This window comes from Sprattus sprattus (genome assembly GCF_963457725.1).
Source record: "Sprattus sprattus genome assembly, chromosome: 9".
In the NCBI taxonomy this organism is placed as follows: Eukaryota; Metazoa; Chordata; class Actinopteri; order Clupeiformes; family Clupeidae; genus Sprattus; species Sprattus sprattus.
Window position 1 is genome coordinate 16,163,845 of NC_137928.1, and position 19,796 is coordinate 16,183,640.

The following is a 19,796-nucleotide window of genomic DNA, read 5'->3' on the forward strand; positions in this document are numbered from 1 at the left end:
GACTCTTTCATGTACATGAGGAAAAGACTCAAATCTTGATGTGATTATTGGAAATGTGAACTCTACTCTGCCCACTAGTGCGGCTACTCTTGAAATAACACTTTGGAGGGTTGATAAAATGACACCAGCAGTCACAGGCTATAACAGCAGCTTTATTTAAGAAATGTTTGTACATTCTCATAAATTATGACAAAGTCTTCTCTAGGTCACTCTCGGTGCATGTTGCACTACTGCAAATCAGAGTGGGATAGTCAGGTCAGGGGTCAACATGAACAAAAGAAAATCAAACGGTAAAGAGAAGGGCAATGGGGCGACATCACTCTAACTCATCTCTGATCAGTGCCATGTACAATACTATCCAAATAGTTTGGCAGTTACACATGGAAGAAAATAATCATGTCATAACCATAACCCTTTGCCCCTAAAATTATTTTCATTTGAACAAATTCTTCTCACTTATTGGGCATCCTTCTTGACCTGACAGGCTTCCCAATTAATATGTTTCATTGTTCTCTATCAGGTGGACTACAGTATTGTAAACCGTTCTGTTGTAAATAATAGGAACACAAACTGTGTTCATTTTATGTTCCATCTTGAAACTACTGACTCTTGATCAATTGAAGCATTCAGCTGCACAATATACCTTGAAGGGAAAACACAGGAGGTGGGCATGGTGGAAAAAGAAATGAATAACTTAAAGCAAGATCAGGTTTGCCAGTAATTAATACGAAATCTGTATGGCTAACAGGGAGTGGGAACGGAGAGAAAGAGAACATGAGGCAAGACTGGATGGGATGAGAGGAAAAGACAGAATTATGGCTTGGCTTGTCCCAGGTGTCTCACCATCAGATCAGGCCTGGCTGTGGAGGTTTTGTTTGTTTGTTTTTGTTTTGCATTTTCATTGTTATGTGTACATTTCCATGTCAAATTCTCGTTGTTATTCGCGTCAGCAGATCAGGTCCAAACTGCCCTCTTCTCATTGCCTGTGATCTGGCGGACATGGATGATGGAGAGAATATTCTAGAAGATGGATCTCTCCTCATCCAGGCTGCCATGTAAGGTCCAGAGAACGGGGGTATACCACATACGTGGTTTTGTGACAAACCTGGGTGAGTAAACTCCGGGTAAGTGGTAAACCTCCTAAAAGAAGAGCCCGATGGCAATGTTTGCCAGGAGCCAATGAAGCCACAGGGCACTTCTTTTAGGAGGTTTACCACTTACCCTGAGTCAATTTATCCAGGCTTGTCACTAAGTCACCTACTTGGAATATATCCTTCTGGATGAGCGGGAGAGAATGAGTGTGTGGTAGTTCTTCAGAGACAGGGTTTTTTGGAAAGAGTATTATAGGCCTTACTTGTGTCTCACAAATAAGAAAAGACAGATGCCCATGTGTTATCAGATGCATCATGGGATTGTGGAGGGATAGGCACTATGGTCACATGGCCAGCTTTCACCAGCACACAGAGGAGAGGAGGCCGACTGAATGAGGAACGTTCAAAACAAGACTGGCAGACAAGCAGACTCTGAACTGGCCATTAACAAACACGGCTGCGAAAAATATTGGGGGAGCCACTATGCACAATTAGTGACGTGTTCTTGACCAACATTGTTGTCCTGCTTACTTTTGATTTGTTGTATAGGGGAGCCTGTAACACACTTCATGCCAATATCCAAATAAAACAGACAAGATAAACAAAATAAAATTAGGAATATATTACCCTTTGATTTATTCATATGTTTATTTTATATCCAGGTGTTATAATGTTTTTACTACTTCTTTTGCCATTTTTGTTCATAAAGAGCTATCAAAACTGGACATACACTCTCTTTGGCCCCACATCATAACCAGGAGGGAAGGTAACAAAAGGGTGTTTGTGTGTGCGTCTGACGGTTGCTTGCTAACAATCCACATGCCCTCATTCTCCTCCTCCTCCTCCTCCTCCTCCTCCAGGGTGGCAGGATGAAAGCTGCTATGCATGAGAAATGTCCGAGCGATAACATGGGCACGGCCGGTAGGAAGCCTCAGACAGACAGACAGACAGAGAGTGGGAGGGTCATCAGAGCTGAGGATTGACATGAGCACACTGGGCACAGCGCAGGGCAGAGGGCCTCACACTGACGCTATCAGGATGGGGGGGGGGGTCAATGGGCGCTGTATCAGGGACCACTTCTTGCAGGAGGGATATGGAGAAGAGTAGGGGGGCCACCATGTTTTCATAGTTCTCAGATTCAGGAGGTGGCCACGTACCTAAATGTGGTCACCAACCTTAAGAAAGGGACTAGTTTTCTGCAGAAAGACTACATCTGATTTAGTTTTGATCCTGCATACACCAGGGAAGAAAAGAAATCTAGCTATTTATTTATTTCCACATCATCCAGATAGTCCTTCAGGGGGGAATAACATACCGCCACTTGATTGTGGTACTCTTTAGATCATGATTAGAAAGTTATTTTCAGGTGCTTGGCTTTAGACATGGTGGCCCTCCGAGACCTGGTTCTGGGGGTGGGGGGTCCAGTTAGGAAAGTGGGCGTCTCTTAGGCCTTCATGAGGGCGCTGACCACGGCACGGGCATTGAGGCTGCGCAGGTCGTTGTAGGTCTGCCCGGTGCCCACGAAAACGATTGGCTGCCCGGTGATGTAGGTCATCGAGATAGCAGCACCAACCTGAGCAGGACAGTAAGAGACGGGTCAGCCATTTTACCCTCAAAAATAGTGACAGTGTAAACTAAGACACGGATGAATGTAATGGATATATGGGCAAGTCTGTATTGGTTGTAGATGTAGCCAGAAGAGTGGGGCTGTACCCCCCCACAACCACAACCCAAGCAAAAAGAAACAATATAAATATACAAACCGTAAACAATAAACAAACAATTTAAACTGTGAAATGTTTTGTAGCTGCACCTTGTCATCAATGGTGTCGAACTTGGTGAGGACGATGCCATCGATGAGGCGGGGTCTATCAGACATGGAGTGGTCTGCCAGCGCCTGATTGAATTTCACCTGGAAAAATAAAGCACGTACACAAACGTCAAACAAACCACTCATTTCACTTGTCTCTACATGTAACACCCTTTTCAAAGTGTCTACTGACATGACAATCTGTGGGAAAACAGTAGGAAATCCACACGTCTTGATGTAAACTGAAACAGCATGTAGCTAGACAGAGCCATCTGCAGGAGATCTTTGGAAATTACGGTTGTCTCATGTATTAAACTGACTGGGGCTCGCCTGTGACACACGCACGCACGCAAATCATTTCTTTTCAGGGACAGCCAGCAACTGAAATTTCACGAGTTCACGCTCCAAATGAACCTAATGGAGACGCGAGCAGAGAGCATCTGTGGTAAGGTCTCTAGCCAGGATTCTGAAATGCGCAGGCAGGAGTCAAGCGTTATCTCTGAGTACACCCCATTCCATTCCTAACCAAAGAAGACGGGAGGCGGGAGGGGAGGTGGTGGGTTGAGAACCAGCGCTGAAGCAAACGCTGTGTCTTGATCAGGTACGGTGGGAATAATTTACCTGAGAGATTTGACACTAGACTCTTGGCATATTTTATCACACTCCACAGGAACTTCCATTTGAACAGCTTCATAACTTGTGTAGAACATTTTGCCTTTTACATTATCATGTATGACTGGCTAACAGGCCATCACCAGCTCATACATATAGGAGTCAGTTGACATTTAGGTTTAAAGACATTTAGGGTCCTTGTTCTTCCACTGAAAGACAATGGCAGGTGCACAACTAGCACAAGTGCTTTCTTACACACACACACAGACACACACACACACGCTCTCTCTCTCACCAGCTGGTCCACCGCCTCGTTGCCCACCAGCGCCTCCCCCACGAACAGCACCAGGTCGGGGGTGTTGACGGCGATCAGCTTGGCCAAAGCGGTCATCAGCGGGGCGTTGTCCTGCATGCGCCCGGCTGTGTCCACCAGCACCACGTCAAAGACCTGGTTACGAGCTGGGCCAGGGGAAGACACACACATATAAAAAAAAATGCTTTTACTTACAGATTAACAGGTAGGAGTAAATAATCAAAACAATATATTGTGTTGATCTGCAATCACAGACTCCACTCAGTAAAACAGACATTCTATGTAAAGGACACATTGTCTCTCTTACAGGGCATGCTGTCTATGATGCCTATATATCCTAATTCAGGGGTTTGTGTACCACTCTAACACCACTTGCAGCTGTACCACGGTCTGAACAATTCCTCACAAACAAGCACACGCACACTTATGCAAAGAGCTGCTAAAACCATCATGTCTTATTGGCACGCATATGTGCAGATGAGAAGGTGAGGTTACTAGATTCTGTATTCATTCATCCCCCACACACACATAGATGGTTGACTATATATTAAGGTGGTTGCTCAAGGAGTTTCCAGTGATTCACAGAAACAGCACCAAAACTGTGCCATCCCAGCACACACACAAAACAAACAAGCATGAGTGCACTCACACACTCAGTAAATGTTGTGTGTGTCTATGGTTGGAAATGAGGTCAGTAGAAACCTCTGAAGCTTAAGCTAATTAGGCCAGCTCCCCTGCTGCATGATAAGGTGAACCTGGCATCTCATTTTGGGGCATCAGCAACACACACACATACACACACACACACACACACACACACACACACATACTTGAACACACACAAACTTGCACACACACACACACACACACACACACACACACACACACACACACACTTACATGCGCACACACACACACACAGACACACACACAATGCTGCTGAACAGTAAAGTCTGACAATATAAAACAAAACAAATAGTAGCATGTAGTTAAGCAAACTCCACAATGGCAGTATACTGATTGTGTGGGCAGATTGACCAAGTGCTCGAGTGACTGGAGACCCCATCTCCACTAAATCCCCCAAATCCAGTTCCCAGTAGGTGTGGGGTCATGTCTATTGACTTTAGTGTGGCAGCTGGTCAACCTGCTCTGGGAGAAACGTACAACCCGGAGCATCTATGCGGCCCAGGAGGGAAGAGCAGGACAGATAAATGTTTTATTTTTTGGTTGGTACTTTAAGATGGTGGCAGAAGCCGGAACAGATGTGTCTCAGCCTCCCCTCCGCATTCTTTGTGCCGCCCCCAACCAAGATGAACTGCACCCAAATGGTTCTTTCCACTGCGCTGAGAAAAGTCTACGGGGGGTACATAGGTGGGTGGTTACCGAAGGCGATGGCCTCCATGGCGATGCCGGCGGCGTCCTTGCCATAGCCCTTCTCAAAGAGCTGCACGGAAGGACGCCCCCCGTGCTGATCGGAGGGGTGCAGCATGCTGAGGCGCCGCTGGTGGGTGCGCAGCTGCTCCACGGCCCCCGCCCTGAAGGTGTCACACGCCGCTATCAGCACGCTAAAGCCGTTCTCAATCAGCCAGTACGAGATCTAACAAGGGGAGAGAAAAACAGATTTATTTATTAATTAAAAACTTAAAATTTCCATTTCACTGACATACATAAGATTTACTGTATGAATCTTATGTGTATTTTACTCACACTCGCACACATGCACTACAATTTGTAGAGCAAACATTTCCATTACATTAGCAAAAAGGGAAGAGGAAGTAATGTAGCCATGGGGATTTCCAGCAGAATTTTATAACAGATGAATGGTATCTCTAGCGATAACAATGGAGAAGTAGGAAGTTGTGAACACAGAAGAACTGTGTGTCCATTATCCATTGTATGGACTCTATTTGTAAGATGCTGAGCAGTAGATCATGTAACTGAACCTGCACATCCTTAATGACTTGGACTCACTACTTGAGTGTCTCTGGTTCTATTCTGATTTAACGTGGGCCTGTCAGAGGAAGGAAGAGGGAGAGCAGGGATGCTGGTGTGTGGAGGTGGTGGTGTCGGTGGTGCCTGACCTTGGCGAGGTTGGTGGACTTGCCCACGCCGTTGACGCCGCAGAAGGTGATGACGAAGGGCTTGCGCTGGGAGCGCGCTTCCATCACATCCCGCAGGATGTCCACACGCCGCTTAGGCTGCAGGATCTGCACCAGAGAGTCCTGCAGAGCCTGCTTAACTGTTGAGGCCACAGCTGTAGAAACACACACAAACACACACACACACACACACACGGCTTAGACGTGTAATATACACACACAGAAATGGCTTTACTGTCGAGGCCACTGCTAAGACAACAGACAAACATGTGGGTTACACAGAGACACATAAAAACACATGCAAATAAACACACACACACACAACACAGCCTTGTTTACAGCCTGAGGCTACGGCTCAGAGAAAAACATGGGCCAGACACACAGATAAACACACATGATGACACAGCCAACACGGCTCGGAGAAAAACACACACAGTCACACACAAATAACCAGCATTAGTGTCAAAGCCATAACTATAGAAACGGTCACAAGAAGACAGTCAAGTAGTATTCATGGCACACACTCGTATTCACACACATACAAAGACCCTCAAACGCAAATAGAGATTGTTGTGTCGGTATACGCCACAGCTAAAGATAAAATGACCTCACAGAAGCACAAACAACCGCTCGAAAACCACCACAACCTAAGCCTCACGACAGTTATGCACACTGCCCAGGTCATGTCAAGGCCATGCACACAGAAATATAACTTATGCAAAGGCCAGCCTGTAGGCAGCCTCATGACCAACAGCGCATATAACTGCCTGCTTTTGGGTGCATTTCATCTCTTCAGCTTTAAGCAAAACTCTACACTTCTGCCTGCGTTTGGGTGCATTCCTCCTCTTCAGGTTTAAGCAAACCTCTATACTGCTGCCTGCGTTTGGGTGCATTTTTGCGTTTGGGTGCATTTCACCTCTTCAACTTTAAGCAAACCTCTACACTGCTGCATGCGTTTGGGTGCATTTCACCTCTTCTGCTTTAAGCAAACCTCTACACTGCTGCATGCGTTTGGGTGCATTTCACCTCTTCTGCTTTAAGCAAACCTCTACACTGCTGCCCCCGTTTGGGTGCATTTCATCTCTTCTGCTTTAAGCAAACCGCTACACTGCAGCATGCCACACTATGATTACAGAGAAGGATACGGTCAATCCACTGTATCATTGTCAGTCTAGTGAAGGTGGGTGGACTACTCATTCATTTGGTAGCAAAGTATGCAGCCTCAGATTTAAATCAAAGTCTGAAAGAACAACTATGGTTTTAGCTAGACGTCATTGCTCTTCCAAATGTGGAGCAGATTCAAATAGAACTTCGACTTGGAATGTAGAACATAGTTTTCATTGGAGAAGACAGCTACTGAATTCCCCTGCTGGCTGTGTGCCCCCACTCTAGAACCATTTCTTATGGGTTCTAAGGTGCTTTATGTCTTCTGCTAATGAAAACAAGCACTCCAATAAAAATCCACCATAGGGTAAAATCTACACATGATTGGGAATTGAGTTTTTGAACCCCATAGTAGATACTCAGAATTGGTACACTGAGAAAAGCTGTAAATAACCAGCTTGTTTTTCAGGCAGTCTAGTATGCACTGGTCAAGGTCTTGATAAGGTCAGTTTATCACTGTTTTCACTGAGGGAAAGGCCAGCTGTTCTCCATATGTGTGCTGAGTGAACTCTCAGAGCCATTTGTAGCAAAGGGAGAGCGTAGTCACCCCAACCGGACTGGAACCCGTCTCTACAGGGTGCATGTTTGAGTCTGGGTGGGGTGACTATGCTCTTCCTTCGCCACAGTCTGAAACATTTCCCCCCCATGACCACCTCAGTTATTCTCCAAATTTGTATTATGTATTCCCGTACTCTAGATAAGGACCCAGGACTTATTTCAGGGCCCAGCAGTAAAAGTTCACAAAAATATTTGAAGGTACCCTTACATTAAATTTGTGCTCTTGCACTGTCTTAAGTGAGCTGTGTAAGAGTGTTTGAGTGTGATGTATATATGTGTGTGTGTGTGTGTGTGTGTGTGTGTGTGTGTGTGTGTGTGTGTGTATGTGTGTATATATATGTGCGTGTGTAGATAGATATATATATATATGTGTGTGTGTGTGTGTGTGTGTGTGTGTGTGTGTGTGTGTGTGGATGGGTACTTACTGGTGAAGGTGCCCATGACTTTGCCCTCCAGCTTCTTGGCCACTGAGTCGCAAAGCCGGGAGGCAATATCAGCTGCTACATTCTTAGCTGGAGACACAGAAAAACAACACAAACACAAACAAACCCTATCCAGTCAATAAATAGTATTAAACACGCCTGCCTTTTAAAAACTAATCTACAATAGAGTCGTGTCATCTGTTTTGGTATACTGAGGTGGTGGTTAAATCTAAACACTAAACGTAAACTGGTGGCAACAAAAAAAACAGACAAGCATGCTATGTGAGCAGTAGAAGACAAATAGACACACAGTTGATGCGGTGTGGTGCGGTGCGGTGCGGTGCGATGTGGTGTGGTGTTGTAATCGTACCGATGAGGTGGTCCCTCATCTTATCCAGGACGGGTTCCATGTCCTCCTGGGTCAGACTCTTGGAGCCCACCAGCCCTTTGAACATTCCAAACATCCCTCCCAGGCCCCCACGCTTGGTCCTGCAGATTCACAAATCAGAATAACAGATCGGTGTATTGCCAAGTAGGTTTGCACATACAAGGACATTGCCGTTTGCTCTGTGACGCAAAACATGTGAAGAATAGAAAGGGAGACCAGACAAAGGCATTGTTAACAAACAAAAAAAACCTCACCCTGTCTTGCTGGCTTCAGTGACAACCACCCTCTCCACCTCTTCCTCCTCCTCCTCATCCTCATCCTCCTCCGGTTCACTGGACTCGTAATCTACGTCCCGCAGGTCACCAGCCATAGACTCCAGATGCATTTCCTGAGGGGCAAAGCATCAAGGGAACCCTAAAATCACTCAGAAGCCGTACATCATTTGAAGGCTAAACATTACATTGCCCCATAGGGGGATTCTATGAAACTAGAGGAAACAAGGAATACTAATATATAATGAAACAATACGTGCCCATCCTGAAGTCGCCTGTGATCTATGGATTAACTTCACACACATCAATGAATCAGATGCAGACTAATGTAAAGTCCCATTTCTCTGCTGACGTACCGGCTCAGCGTGCTGCCTGGCCAGCCCTGCATCCTGGGAGCCGTTGACCTTGTCGCTGTAGTCCAGCTCCTTGACGTTTTTTGTGCCACAGTTGTCCCACACGCGTTTCGCCTTAGCAGCTTTCTTCTTCTCCTCCTTCTCCTTCTCCTTCTCCTTTTGAGCCTTGGGAGATCTGTGGACCAGAAGGGCCAAAAACATCTCATGGATGAGCGTGGTTTTCTGTGTGTGTGTGTGTGTGTGTGTGTTTCATTAATTCTGCACAATTTAGAGATTCTTTATGGCCTTGCACTGTTACTGTGTGTGGTGGGTATGTGTGTTGGGGCATGCGGGCATTCGTGCATGTATGTATGCATGAGTGTGTGTGTGTTTGAGAATGTGGTTTGTTTACCTGCATGCCTCAGTAGATGTGCCTTTATGTTTTTAGCATATTCCTGTGTGTGTGTGTCTGTGTCTGTGTCTGTGTCTGTGTCTGTGTCTGTGTCTGTGTCTGTGTCTGTGTCTGTGTCTGTGTCTGTGTCTGTGTCTGTGTCTGTGTCTGTGTGTGTGTGTGTGTGTGTGTGTGTGTGTGTGTGTCTGTGTCTGTGTGTGTCTGTAAGAATCTGGTTTTTGTATCTGTAGGTGTCCATGCACATTTTGGTAAATGTATACCTGTGTGTGTGTCTGTGTGTGCGTGTGTGTGTGCGTGTGTCTCACCTGGTGGCAGTGCCACTCTTAGCCATCTTGCGGAACATCTCCTCACGATTCCTTTGAATGAGCTCCTCCTTAGTAAGGTCCTGGTTGCCATTGACAACCACCTTCTTGGAAGTGGGTGGGGACTTGCTCTGTGCAGCTCCCGCGACTTCCTCTGCTACAGAAGGCCACAACTGTGATTCACACACACTAGCAAGACCAACATGGATCCCACCATCAGCACACAAATCTATGGGATTAAAGAAGTCACTGGTGTCCTCCTTAACTTATCTTCTGGCGGGTTTATAGCAACACCTCACTTCACAAATGAAAACCAAAGTGATTGTGGATGTGCATCCCATCTCCACAAACAAACAATGTCATTTTCTGAATATAGCATTTGCTCAAATGTCCCATGTTGTCTCATAACCTCCCATGATTCTGTGCATGTACATAGTAACTGAACAGGGATAGCAGTATTCAAACAGTTGTCCGGTTATCTTATTAAGCCGTGCACATTCCTAACTCCTTACCTTCTTTTTTGGCATTTTTATTCTTCTTGCCCCCCTGCTCCTTGCCCTTGTCCCCTCCCTTCGTCTCGATCATGGACTTCACAGTTTTCTGGGACTTCAGGGACTGAGTGAAGGTCCTCATGACAACAGGATCCTTCAACCTGCTGCTCTCCTCTGCCTCGCTGTTTTACACACACACGCACACACACACACATACACCCACACACACACACACACACAAATACGTCTAGAAGTTTAGCTTTAGATGTACAAGAGAATATTCAGTACTCAAACAACAAAGCAATTTTTTCTTCTACAACCCGTCTAACTTGACAAAAGTACAGTTCACCATTCTTATTTCCTGTTTGACAGGAAATGCATTTATCATTACAACCAAATCTTCAACCAGATTCCCTAATTGTTCTCCCCTGGCTTCATCCGACTAGACTGTGTGTGAAGGCAGACATTTTCCCCTTTATGAAATGAAAGAAGAAGCCTGGCAAAACTCACCGGAGCAGATTGTCAAAATCATCTCCAAACTCAAAATCGTTGACCAAATATTTGATGGCACCCTTTTGCTCGAGTTCATTCTTATAACGATCCCTGAAGTGAAGTTGTATATCGTCTATTAACTTGTCCACATAAGTCAGCATGAGGATTTTTTGAAAACCCACCTGTAACAGCAACAACAACAACAACAACAAAAAACAACAACATCATTGCCACAGGTCCTTACTTAACTGTGTCCAACTTAAAAGCAGTGCAGAAAGAGTACCACTGCAACCAAAGTGATGAGACTATAAAAATGAAAAACCTACCACAAATACAAGCTCAAACTCATTGTCCAGCTTGTATTTTAGAGTCAATGAATTGTGGTTGAAGGAATTGTTTCCACTGCGCTCCTAAAATCAGAAGACAAACATAATAGATTTCAGCCCCAGGTATACGACTTTCAACCAATTACAGAACTAAAACTAATCACAACAGTTGTAGGCCACAAAAGGAAACATTATGACGATGCCAATTTCTCAGTGAGTTTACCTTTGATGGGCAAATTCTTCAAATCAAATTACACATATTGGCATGTTCTTGTACTTTAATTGTATGTGTTCTTGCTAACATTTAGTCTTCCTTAGCATTTGCAAGCTGTTATGTGTTATCAAGAGGATGTTTTTATTCTGCAAGAGCTTTACGTGTTTAGTAGTAGAGGGTATTCGTCAGTCACTGAATGTCCAATAGCCTTCCATGACAACACTGAAATTTAAAACCACTCGCACAGTCAAAGCGATGTGTAAAAGAAACAAAACAAATATGCCTTTAAACCCCGTCAGCAGTTATTTGATCTTCCCGAAGTAATAGCGAACGGTAACACGACTCCTGGCGTAGAATCACACAAATGGGGATTGCGCAATATAGACAGCATGTAGTGAGCAGGCTAAGAAGCTAACGTTAATGTTAATACTGTAAGCTGCCATTCCAAGACGGAGCGGCTGACAAAACAAGCCAGACATTTGTATAACGTTGAACATGCAGCTAAATACTATCGTAATGATGACTGATTAACGTTACAGGTTAGACACCCAACTACGTTTAGGCAATTACTGTTACTTGCCCGAGACAGCTATGTGTATGAAGGGCACTACATTAGGAGTCCCTCCACTTGATGGCTTACTACATTACAGTAGGTATTGGTAATGTGTCGGCACCTGACGCCTGGCTAGCTAGTTAGATGGCAGTGATTTGAACACGAACTTTGTACGGTAGCTAGCTAGCAAGCAAGCAGGTTAGCCTCCTAGCACGTTTGCTTAGCAGCAGGGATGATGTGATGACGAACTTCTACTTGTATCATCACATGTATCAATGGTTTTACCTGTAGGATGACAGATCGGATGAGAACGTTGACAGGTGCTGCAAAAGATTCAGCAACCCCAGCTCCCTGAAAACACCACAACACTATTCCCCCTTTACTGAAGATGGCGAAGAAATCCAACATCTTGCCGATAAGGACTAAAGTTAATCACAACAAGGATAGATTACACTCTCAAAACATAAAAAAATATATATAGATAATAAATTAAAGATCTGGCGTCAACTTCTGGCGTTGATGTTTTCTACAGGGAATATAATCAGTCACTTTTTCTGACCAAATATTCCCCTGCTTGGCTTTCCCCACAACTGTTTTAGACACGTCAGTTCCAATACTAGGAAGTGACGTATCTCGCCCACGTCATCTGACTGCCCATACACTCCTCGTCGAAAACAGCGAATCGCAAAGTATTCCGATGTTAAGTCATGGCTCTGAAAATGGAAAGCAAACATAGTGGCTCGGACCGAGCCACAAACAATCCCAGTCACTTAACAGCAACACAGAAGGGAGGGGTGTCATTTGATTGGCTGTACAGTACAGATATGTTCGTGAAACCTAAACCGATTATTTATTGTGACATAGCTGCAACTCGTGGAAAGTCAACCCACGCTATCTAGTGATGCTATCCCACTATTCAGTGATAATAGTGCATGGTAAACAAGCATTTTGGGTGAGTTTAAGTGCCGATACAGTGCGTGTGAAATAGCATCCTTACATCATAGATGTGACTCAGTTATACATTAAGTAAATGGACAAACATGGTAGCCCTTTTCCCTTTAATTTCCAACCTCTTGATTGGGTAATTGGTGTAGTTTCGGGTAGATAAAGATAAAGATACACTGAGAGTATGTTTATGCAGGTGAAATGCAAATGTAACCCCGAGAGCCATAAATAAGTCATGCCACATATGCATTATATTATAATGTTAAATAATAATGTATTAGTTTATTTAAGAAACGTAATGGCAGGGTTAAATAAAGGCTAGGTCTGTTAGAGCCCCACAGATTCACAAATACATAAAAGAGTGGCTGAGGGAAAAAAGACAACAAAAAAACATGATTGTTTTAAATGTAAGTGAAGAGAGGTACACAACACCAAAATACAACACTGCTAATTTTTTTTGCAAGAATGTGAGAGGTGAGAGCTTGGGGGTGGCGTATCTACCCACGAAATGAGACAGAAAAGGCAATCTTTATTATGCAGCAGTAATTTAACTTGCATTAAAGGGCCCTGTAGAACCTGATAATGTAATAATTTCCTGATAACGCAATAACCCTGATAATGTAATAAAAAATCCCTCATAAGTCCCTAAAAGATGTAATAAAACCTGATAATGTAATAATATCCCAATAATGTAATAAAGTGCATTTCCCAATAATGTAACAATCGCCATACCAATAATGTAATAAAATGTTACATTAATTGGAAGTTATTACATTATCAGGTTAGACTAAATTTTGCAGAACCTGATAATGTAATACATTCCTGATAATGTAAAAACTTTGGTCAGTGCTGAAATGTTGGGACACCAGTTATTCAGACCAAGTAGTGATGCTGTGTAGACAACCACCCATATCTATGAGCAAGGTTCACAAACACATCCATCTCAAAACACAAAATAAGTGCAAATGAGGCAATAACTTGATATGTTGGATATGAGTAATGGAAGGTGGAAAATGGAAAGGATGAGTCTTGATGTCTTTAGCCATTGTGTTTTCCACTGAAAGGACAAGCCAACAGAGGATCCATTCAAACTGCCTTGTCATGTGCAAAGTCAAGGGAAAGTAGAGGAAATGCATGTTGCATGATGTTTTGCAGCATATAGTGTCATTTTTAAGGGACATTGCCACACAAAATCAAAAGAGAATTTGATATAAATCAAATAGCAAAAGGTCAGCTATTGATGATCAATGAGGACTTAGAAACTCAATGTTCTATGTGCCCATTAGCTGCCGGTCTATAACATACCAAAATCTTCTTATTTTTTCTCTATTAGTTGATTACCACTGAATATCCCTTTCACCATTGTAAAAATTGTGCATTCGCAATCATATAAAATATACTGTTTCTGCTAATAGTGAAGCAGCAGGTCTCTGGACAGCTTCACTGTTTGGACCTCTGAAACTGGAGACCTGATGCTACAGCACCAACCAAAGTTATTACAATATCAGGTAATTATTACATTATCAGGTTCTGCAAAAATTATTGGGAAATGCACTTTATTACATTATCGGGGTATTATTACATTATCAGGTTTTATTACATCTTTTAGGGACTTATGAAGGAATTTGTATTACATTATCGGGAGTTATTACATTATCGGGAAATTATTACATTATCAGGTTCTACAGGCCCTTCAGTTTAAGACAGTCACTTACTTTTTACTAAATTCTTCCTCTACCTAATCTTTCCTCTAATGCTATCTCTTCTAACTAGTACTTTACTCACACTTACAGTAGCTACATTCCTGCACTTTTTATTCCTCATTTAAAGTAGTATTTATTGTTACACTAGGTCCCTATTGCTCGTAGCTTGATTGTTTTCTCCTTTGTACGTCGCTTTGGATAAAAGTATCTGCTAAATGGAATGGAAATGTCAACTGTTTGGATGTGGTGTCAAATCTCTTATCCCCAGCTCCATGCAAAATCTACTATATACAGTATACCTTTAAAATAGCACCGAGAATGAATGGCTTGTTTCATGTGTTACAGAGCATCACTTGCGTGATGATGCCCAGTGCAATCGCATGGTGGGAGAAGCTACTGGAGATGAAAGAACCACAAGGAGACTGACATATCACAATTTGTATTTATAGAGGAAACGACTGTACAGAGTCAAAGATTGTAAGTTTGGATCTGCTTTATACATCATTCATTCATTCGTACGTTCATTTCATTCATTCGCCATTTCCATGTACTTGTGTCACCCTTGTACAGTGATTGTAAGCAAAGGGATGAGACGGTTAAACATGCAGAGCAGTATCATAGTAAGGACTATGTTATTCATGCAGCCTTCCATTCCATTCATCATGGTTTGTATTGTATTCATCCACCTTTTATTTTTTTTTCAATAAAATTCCCCCATGGTTTTTTTTTTATTGTTAAAATCCCGTTTCTTTAAATGTAACAGCAGAAACAAATCAAACCAAAAAGAAATTGTTTTCTTTTGAGAAAATACTTTAAGCAATTACAATTTGTACAGGTCATCAAACGACTGAGCTTATAAGGGTGGTGCTTCAGGGTCTTTACAGAAGAAGGATGAGCCTTTGGCTCTGAACTGACGTCACCCAGCCACCCACCCCTATGTTTAGCCATTGGACACACCAAAGACATGTAACTAGCTCTGAAATCACTGACCAAGTGTTTTGAGGGGCAGACAAGAGAGAAAATCTCAATAAGGTTAAACTCCCTTCCAACCGACTCTTCTAAGGATTTTTTTAATTTAGCAAAGAACGTGATGGTGGAAATATATTAAGACACTGCAACCCTCCACAACATTAAGTATCAGAGAGTAACATTCATATCCTCGCACGATACACAGTCAAGCAGTAATCTTGACAGTCAGTTAGAGTAATCTTAAAGCCTGACTGCCACATCAGGTCCCTGTGGACACAGCTGATGATCAAGACGGGAAGAGTAGGTATCGATAAGGACTGCAGTGTAGAGTTCTATCACTTTATCCCTTTGAATTATAGACACACATTATAAAATTGTGCTTTCTTTTGAGCCTGCACCTGTGTTTGTTTGGAAGGGCAGTGAACCAAATCACTTTTTGTGTAAGACAACGAGACCTGGTTGCTGGTTATATTCATTTAAACTATCCATTCATTTTTAACCTGCATGCTCAATGTATGTATTGAAAATGCACGGTGAGATGTACACAAAAACCAAGCCATTTACGAAATACAACATTCCTCGAACAGGATGCTCAAACGGCCAGCCAACCACACTCAGAATTAACGAGAATTAAACCATGTTTCTGTAAATCCACCACATGGAAATCTTGAGCTGAAATTATGAACAAGAACAACAAAGCTATTACATCATGTTAAATAATAAATACCTTCTAAAAAAAAACCGAGACGAACCTGTGTCATCCCTATGCAACAACTACACTAAAACCCATAACTATAAATAAATCAGAATGAAACTGCAGTCCATTACTGAAGGCAGTAAACTAGAGTTTCGCTGTCAGTCCAAATAAAAATGCCATGACGTTCCATCTTCCCAGACCCTGAGGCACCACAGCTCTCCAAGCAATATAGCACTGTGCAATGGGGTAGCAATTTAGTGCAAAGTAAAAGTTGCATAAATTTCTCTATTCGCATTGTTGACACACACTCTGTTCACCCGTCACCCTTTCCCCACTGTTTGGCCAGTACGAAAGTAGTTCAACTGCATACCTTCCTTCGCGGGGGAGGGGTTCATCGCAATAAAAAATAGGATTTTGTACCAAAAATCTAGAGTAAGAAATGAAACCGAAAAGGGGAATCAAAAAGAAGAGCTTTGCGTCCTGTCAAGACAACATAAGACACCCCAGCCACTTTGCTTAGGAAAAGTCCGGCAAAATTTGAATGAGAGCAAAATGTGTGACAGTTATATCAATTTCGACTGAGACGTCAATTGCAACTGCTGTAGCTAGATGCAGCCTTAGATAAAAAAAAAAAATAATTTACAGATATAAAGACACACTGTTTTAGCATTAAAAAAGGAGCATATAGATAGAGGTAACTCCCCTCTTATCTCAGTGTGTTACATGGATGTTACTTTGCAAAAACAAAAAAACCTGCATTGCTCTTTTTTTCTGTACCTCGGCATTGTTAAGATAACATTTCAAACCATTGCATGTCCACTTAAAATGAAAGTTATGCATTATATACAAGTCATGGCAAACTCAAGAGATGTTTTTTTGTCAAGCATGAATCAATCCACGGAAAAAAATTAAAAGTGAGTGCAAAAGGCCCCTTCATACACTACATTTCAGAGGAGATAGATTAACAGTGTACTGAGCGGTGACCCTGTTAGTGCAAGCTTTCAGCTGACCAACATGGCTTAGTGTACCATGCCAGTGACCTAACTACCGGTGCCTGCACAGACCATAATAGTTGTTCCTCGTCAGAATATAACACACCCGTTGTGTTAAAAAAAGCACATTGGTGATCTGTGCTGTGAATGGCACACTATCCTTAAAGTATGTGTTGGAAAAAAAAATTACATTGACAAGATGCATGGTGCACGTAACCATAGTGACATGTAGGTCAATCATGCGGTAAACCTTGGTTTGTCTTTCGCATGTACCGTGATGCATACTTGAGAGAATGAAAGAGAACAATCTAGAACAGAAGCTGCTTCACTTCAGGAACCGTCTCAAATCGGTGGCCTCCTTGCATAACTTGTCTGATCGACAAGTGAAGTCAGACAGCCCACAGTTTTACTCTGTGTTTGTGTCGTCTCAGTGCAACGTCCTGATATGAGTGAATGCCAAACGGATTTGTCCACAGTTTTACAATACGACAAACCCATCGGCCGTATATGGCTTTGCTGTGCTGATTATTTGGGAGCTTTTCAAATACGGACATTGACAGAGACATGTACTGTGTTGTGTAACACACACGCACACACACATACAATTTTACACAGATTCACAATTGCGAATTTGCTATGGCTGTGGAATATGCTTCGTATTAAACGATCATCAACCTAACTAAAACAATATATTTTTTTCCATTCTTAAGCTTCTTTCCTTTTTATAGATATTTCTTAAAATTATTGTGAAAATATGCCCTTTGTGATGTGTTGAGCTTGACTTAAACTGAGCGACTGGCCAGTGATATAGCCATGCGTGGAAGACTAAAAGGGTAGAAGATGAGAGAGAGCGAGAGAGAGAGATGCTAACACAAACCTGAGATATGAACACCATTGATGTGGTGAGCTGTGACACATGCATACACGCACGCACGCACGCACACACACACACACACACACATGCACATACAATCGCACGTACACACCTAAACACACACATACATACAGACACACACAAGAGACAAACACACACACACACACACACACACAAACACACACACTAAGAGACACAAAAACATAGCACAAGTTCTCCAACAAAAGGTCATTCTTTCATTAAAAAAAAAATCATTTTGGCATATATTAATTTTCTTGCTTGGGACTGAATAGAGAGGATGTGAAAACATACAATAGGTAAATAGAAAGACAGATACATACACATAGGATTCTATTCTTTGACAAGTCATGGATAAAGAAAAAGAATAATGTCACGAGCTACTTCTTGGTAATACCTGCAATCGCAATCCTCACATTGCGTTTTAATCTATCCTTTTAGCACTACCAGCTATATCCAACACTGTCTATGCCCAGTAAGCCTCCTGACCACTAGAGGGCTCTCTTGTACTTGGGCCAAAGCACATTGAGTCCTACTAATGGGACTGTGACACAGGCAGAGTATCCAGCCAGACGTGCGTCCCCGTCCTCAGAGCGACGGAGGCAGAGAGACAGAGAGAGAGAGGAGGGGCTGCAAGAGCACAGTGATGTGTGTGACCCCCGACCCTTCCCACGGATCCAACATTACCCCTTTCCTGGTGGCACTGCGACCACTTGGAGAGACAGAGCAGTTGTGGTAGGGGGAAAATGATCAAGTCTGGAGAAAAAGACCAGATCTCCTCCCCTCCGAGAACACACACACTCTCACACACACACACACACACACACACACACACACACACACACACACCTACACACACACACACACACACACTCATAAGCCCCCCCTTCCGAGTTCCTGTCTCCCACTCTTGGCCCAAAAAAGAAAAGAATCCAGACAGATCCGGTCTCACTTCTTCTTCCCAGTGCGCTTCTCGGGTTTCTCGCCCTTGTCGGAGCGCTCGGGTTTCTCGCCCTTGTCGGAGCGCTCGGAGACCCGGTCGGCTCGGTCTGACTTCTCGCCCCGCTCTGACTTCTCCGCCTCCGACTTCCTGGCATCGCGCCGCGTGCCCTCATCCGTGGAAGAGGTAGTAGGTTGGGGCTTGCCCCAATTGGCGATCTCATCATATTCGTTGATACTTTGGGTGATGCTTGAGACCCAGCCCTTCAGATCATCCTACGGCAGACAAAGGCAGACCATGAGAACAAGAACCGGAGCCAAATGTGTGTGCGCTCCATAGCAGAGACCCCTTACATTTATCACTCTACACCTTTCCAACCAAAAGGGCAAAATATTGGTATGTTTTTCAAAATACCGTTTTTGTTCCCACAACGACAGAGTTTGTGTGTTGTGTGTTGTGTGTTTAGGCTGTTCTTGTATCTTACCTCATCTCTCGCATGGAACAGGAACTCATTTCCATCTTTTGTTCTGAAAAGGAAAAAAGGAGAAGGCCGATCAAGGTCATGACCCCATAGGTCCATGGAAAGGACGCAGCGAATCAGAAGTCAGAAAATTTGTAAATACGTCACAAAATTACTCCTTAAAGGTCACAACTTGAAAACACACTTAATAATTTGTCACAAAACACTGTTCTTCACCCCGAAGCAAGACCCTGTAAAGTCAAGCACTACGACACCAAAAGGCACAGACCAACCAATCACATATGGCCATTCACCAAGATAAGCTCACAAACACCAAGGTCACATGA

At 43.2% G+C, this 19,796-nt stretch overlaps 2 protein-coding genes across 2 annotated transcripts in view; both read right to left on the minus strand.

Annotated features, from left to right (window-relative positions):
* Positions 1 to 145: 145 nt before the first annotated feature.
* Positions 146 to 12,454, minus strand: srpra (SRP receptor subunit alpha). Its single transcript, XM_080845391.1, has 14 exons — positions 12,137 to 12,454; positions 11,085 to 11,168; positions 10,777 to 10,940; positions 10,288 to 10,448; positions 9,779 to 9,932; positions 9,086 to 9,257; positions 8,712 to 8,845; positions 8,440 to 8,558; positions 8,073 to 8,159; positions 5,908 to 6,080; positions 5,210 to 5,423; positions 3,809 to 3,972; positions 2,905 to 3,003; positions 146 to 2,664 (listed from the first exon to the last, which is right to left on the minus strand). The coding sequence occupies exons 1-14, from the start codon at positions 12,257 to 12,259 to the stop codon at positions 2,536 to 2,538; spliced, it is 1,977 nt and encodes a 658-aa protein (XP_080701517.1). The 5' UTR covers positions 12,260 to 12,454; the 3' UTR covers positions 146 to 2,535.
* Positions 12,455 to 18,997: 6,543 nt separating this feature from the next.
* Positions 18,998 to 19,796, minus strand: part of sptbn4b (spectrin, beta, non-erythrocytic 4b) — a gene marked incomplete at both ends in the record, with an annotated part of 75,309 nt that continues 74,510 nt past the window's right edge. The window contains 2 exons of the mRNA XM_080844978.1: positions 18,998 to 19,264; positions 19,474 to 19,516. Of these exons, the coding sequence (XP_080701104.1) occupies positions 18,998 to 19,264; positions 19,474 to 19,516 (310 nt within the window). The remainder of the gene's footprint in view (positions 19,265 to 19,473; positions 19,517 to 19,796) is intronic.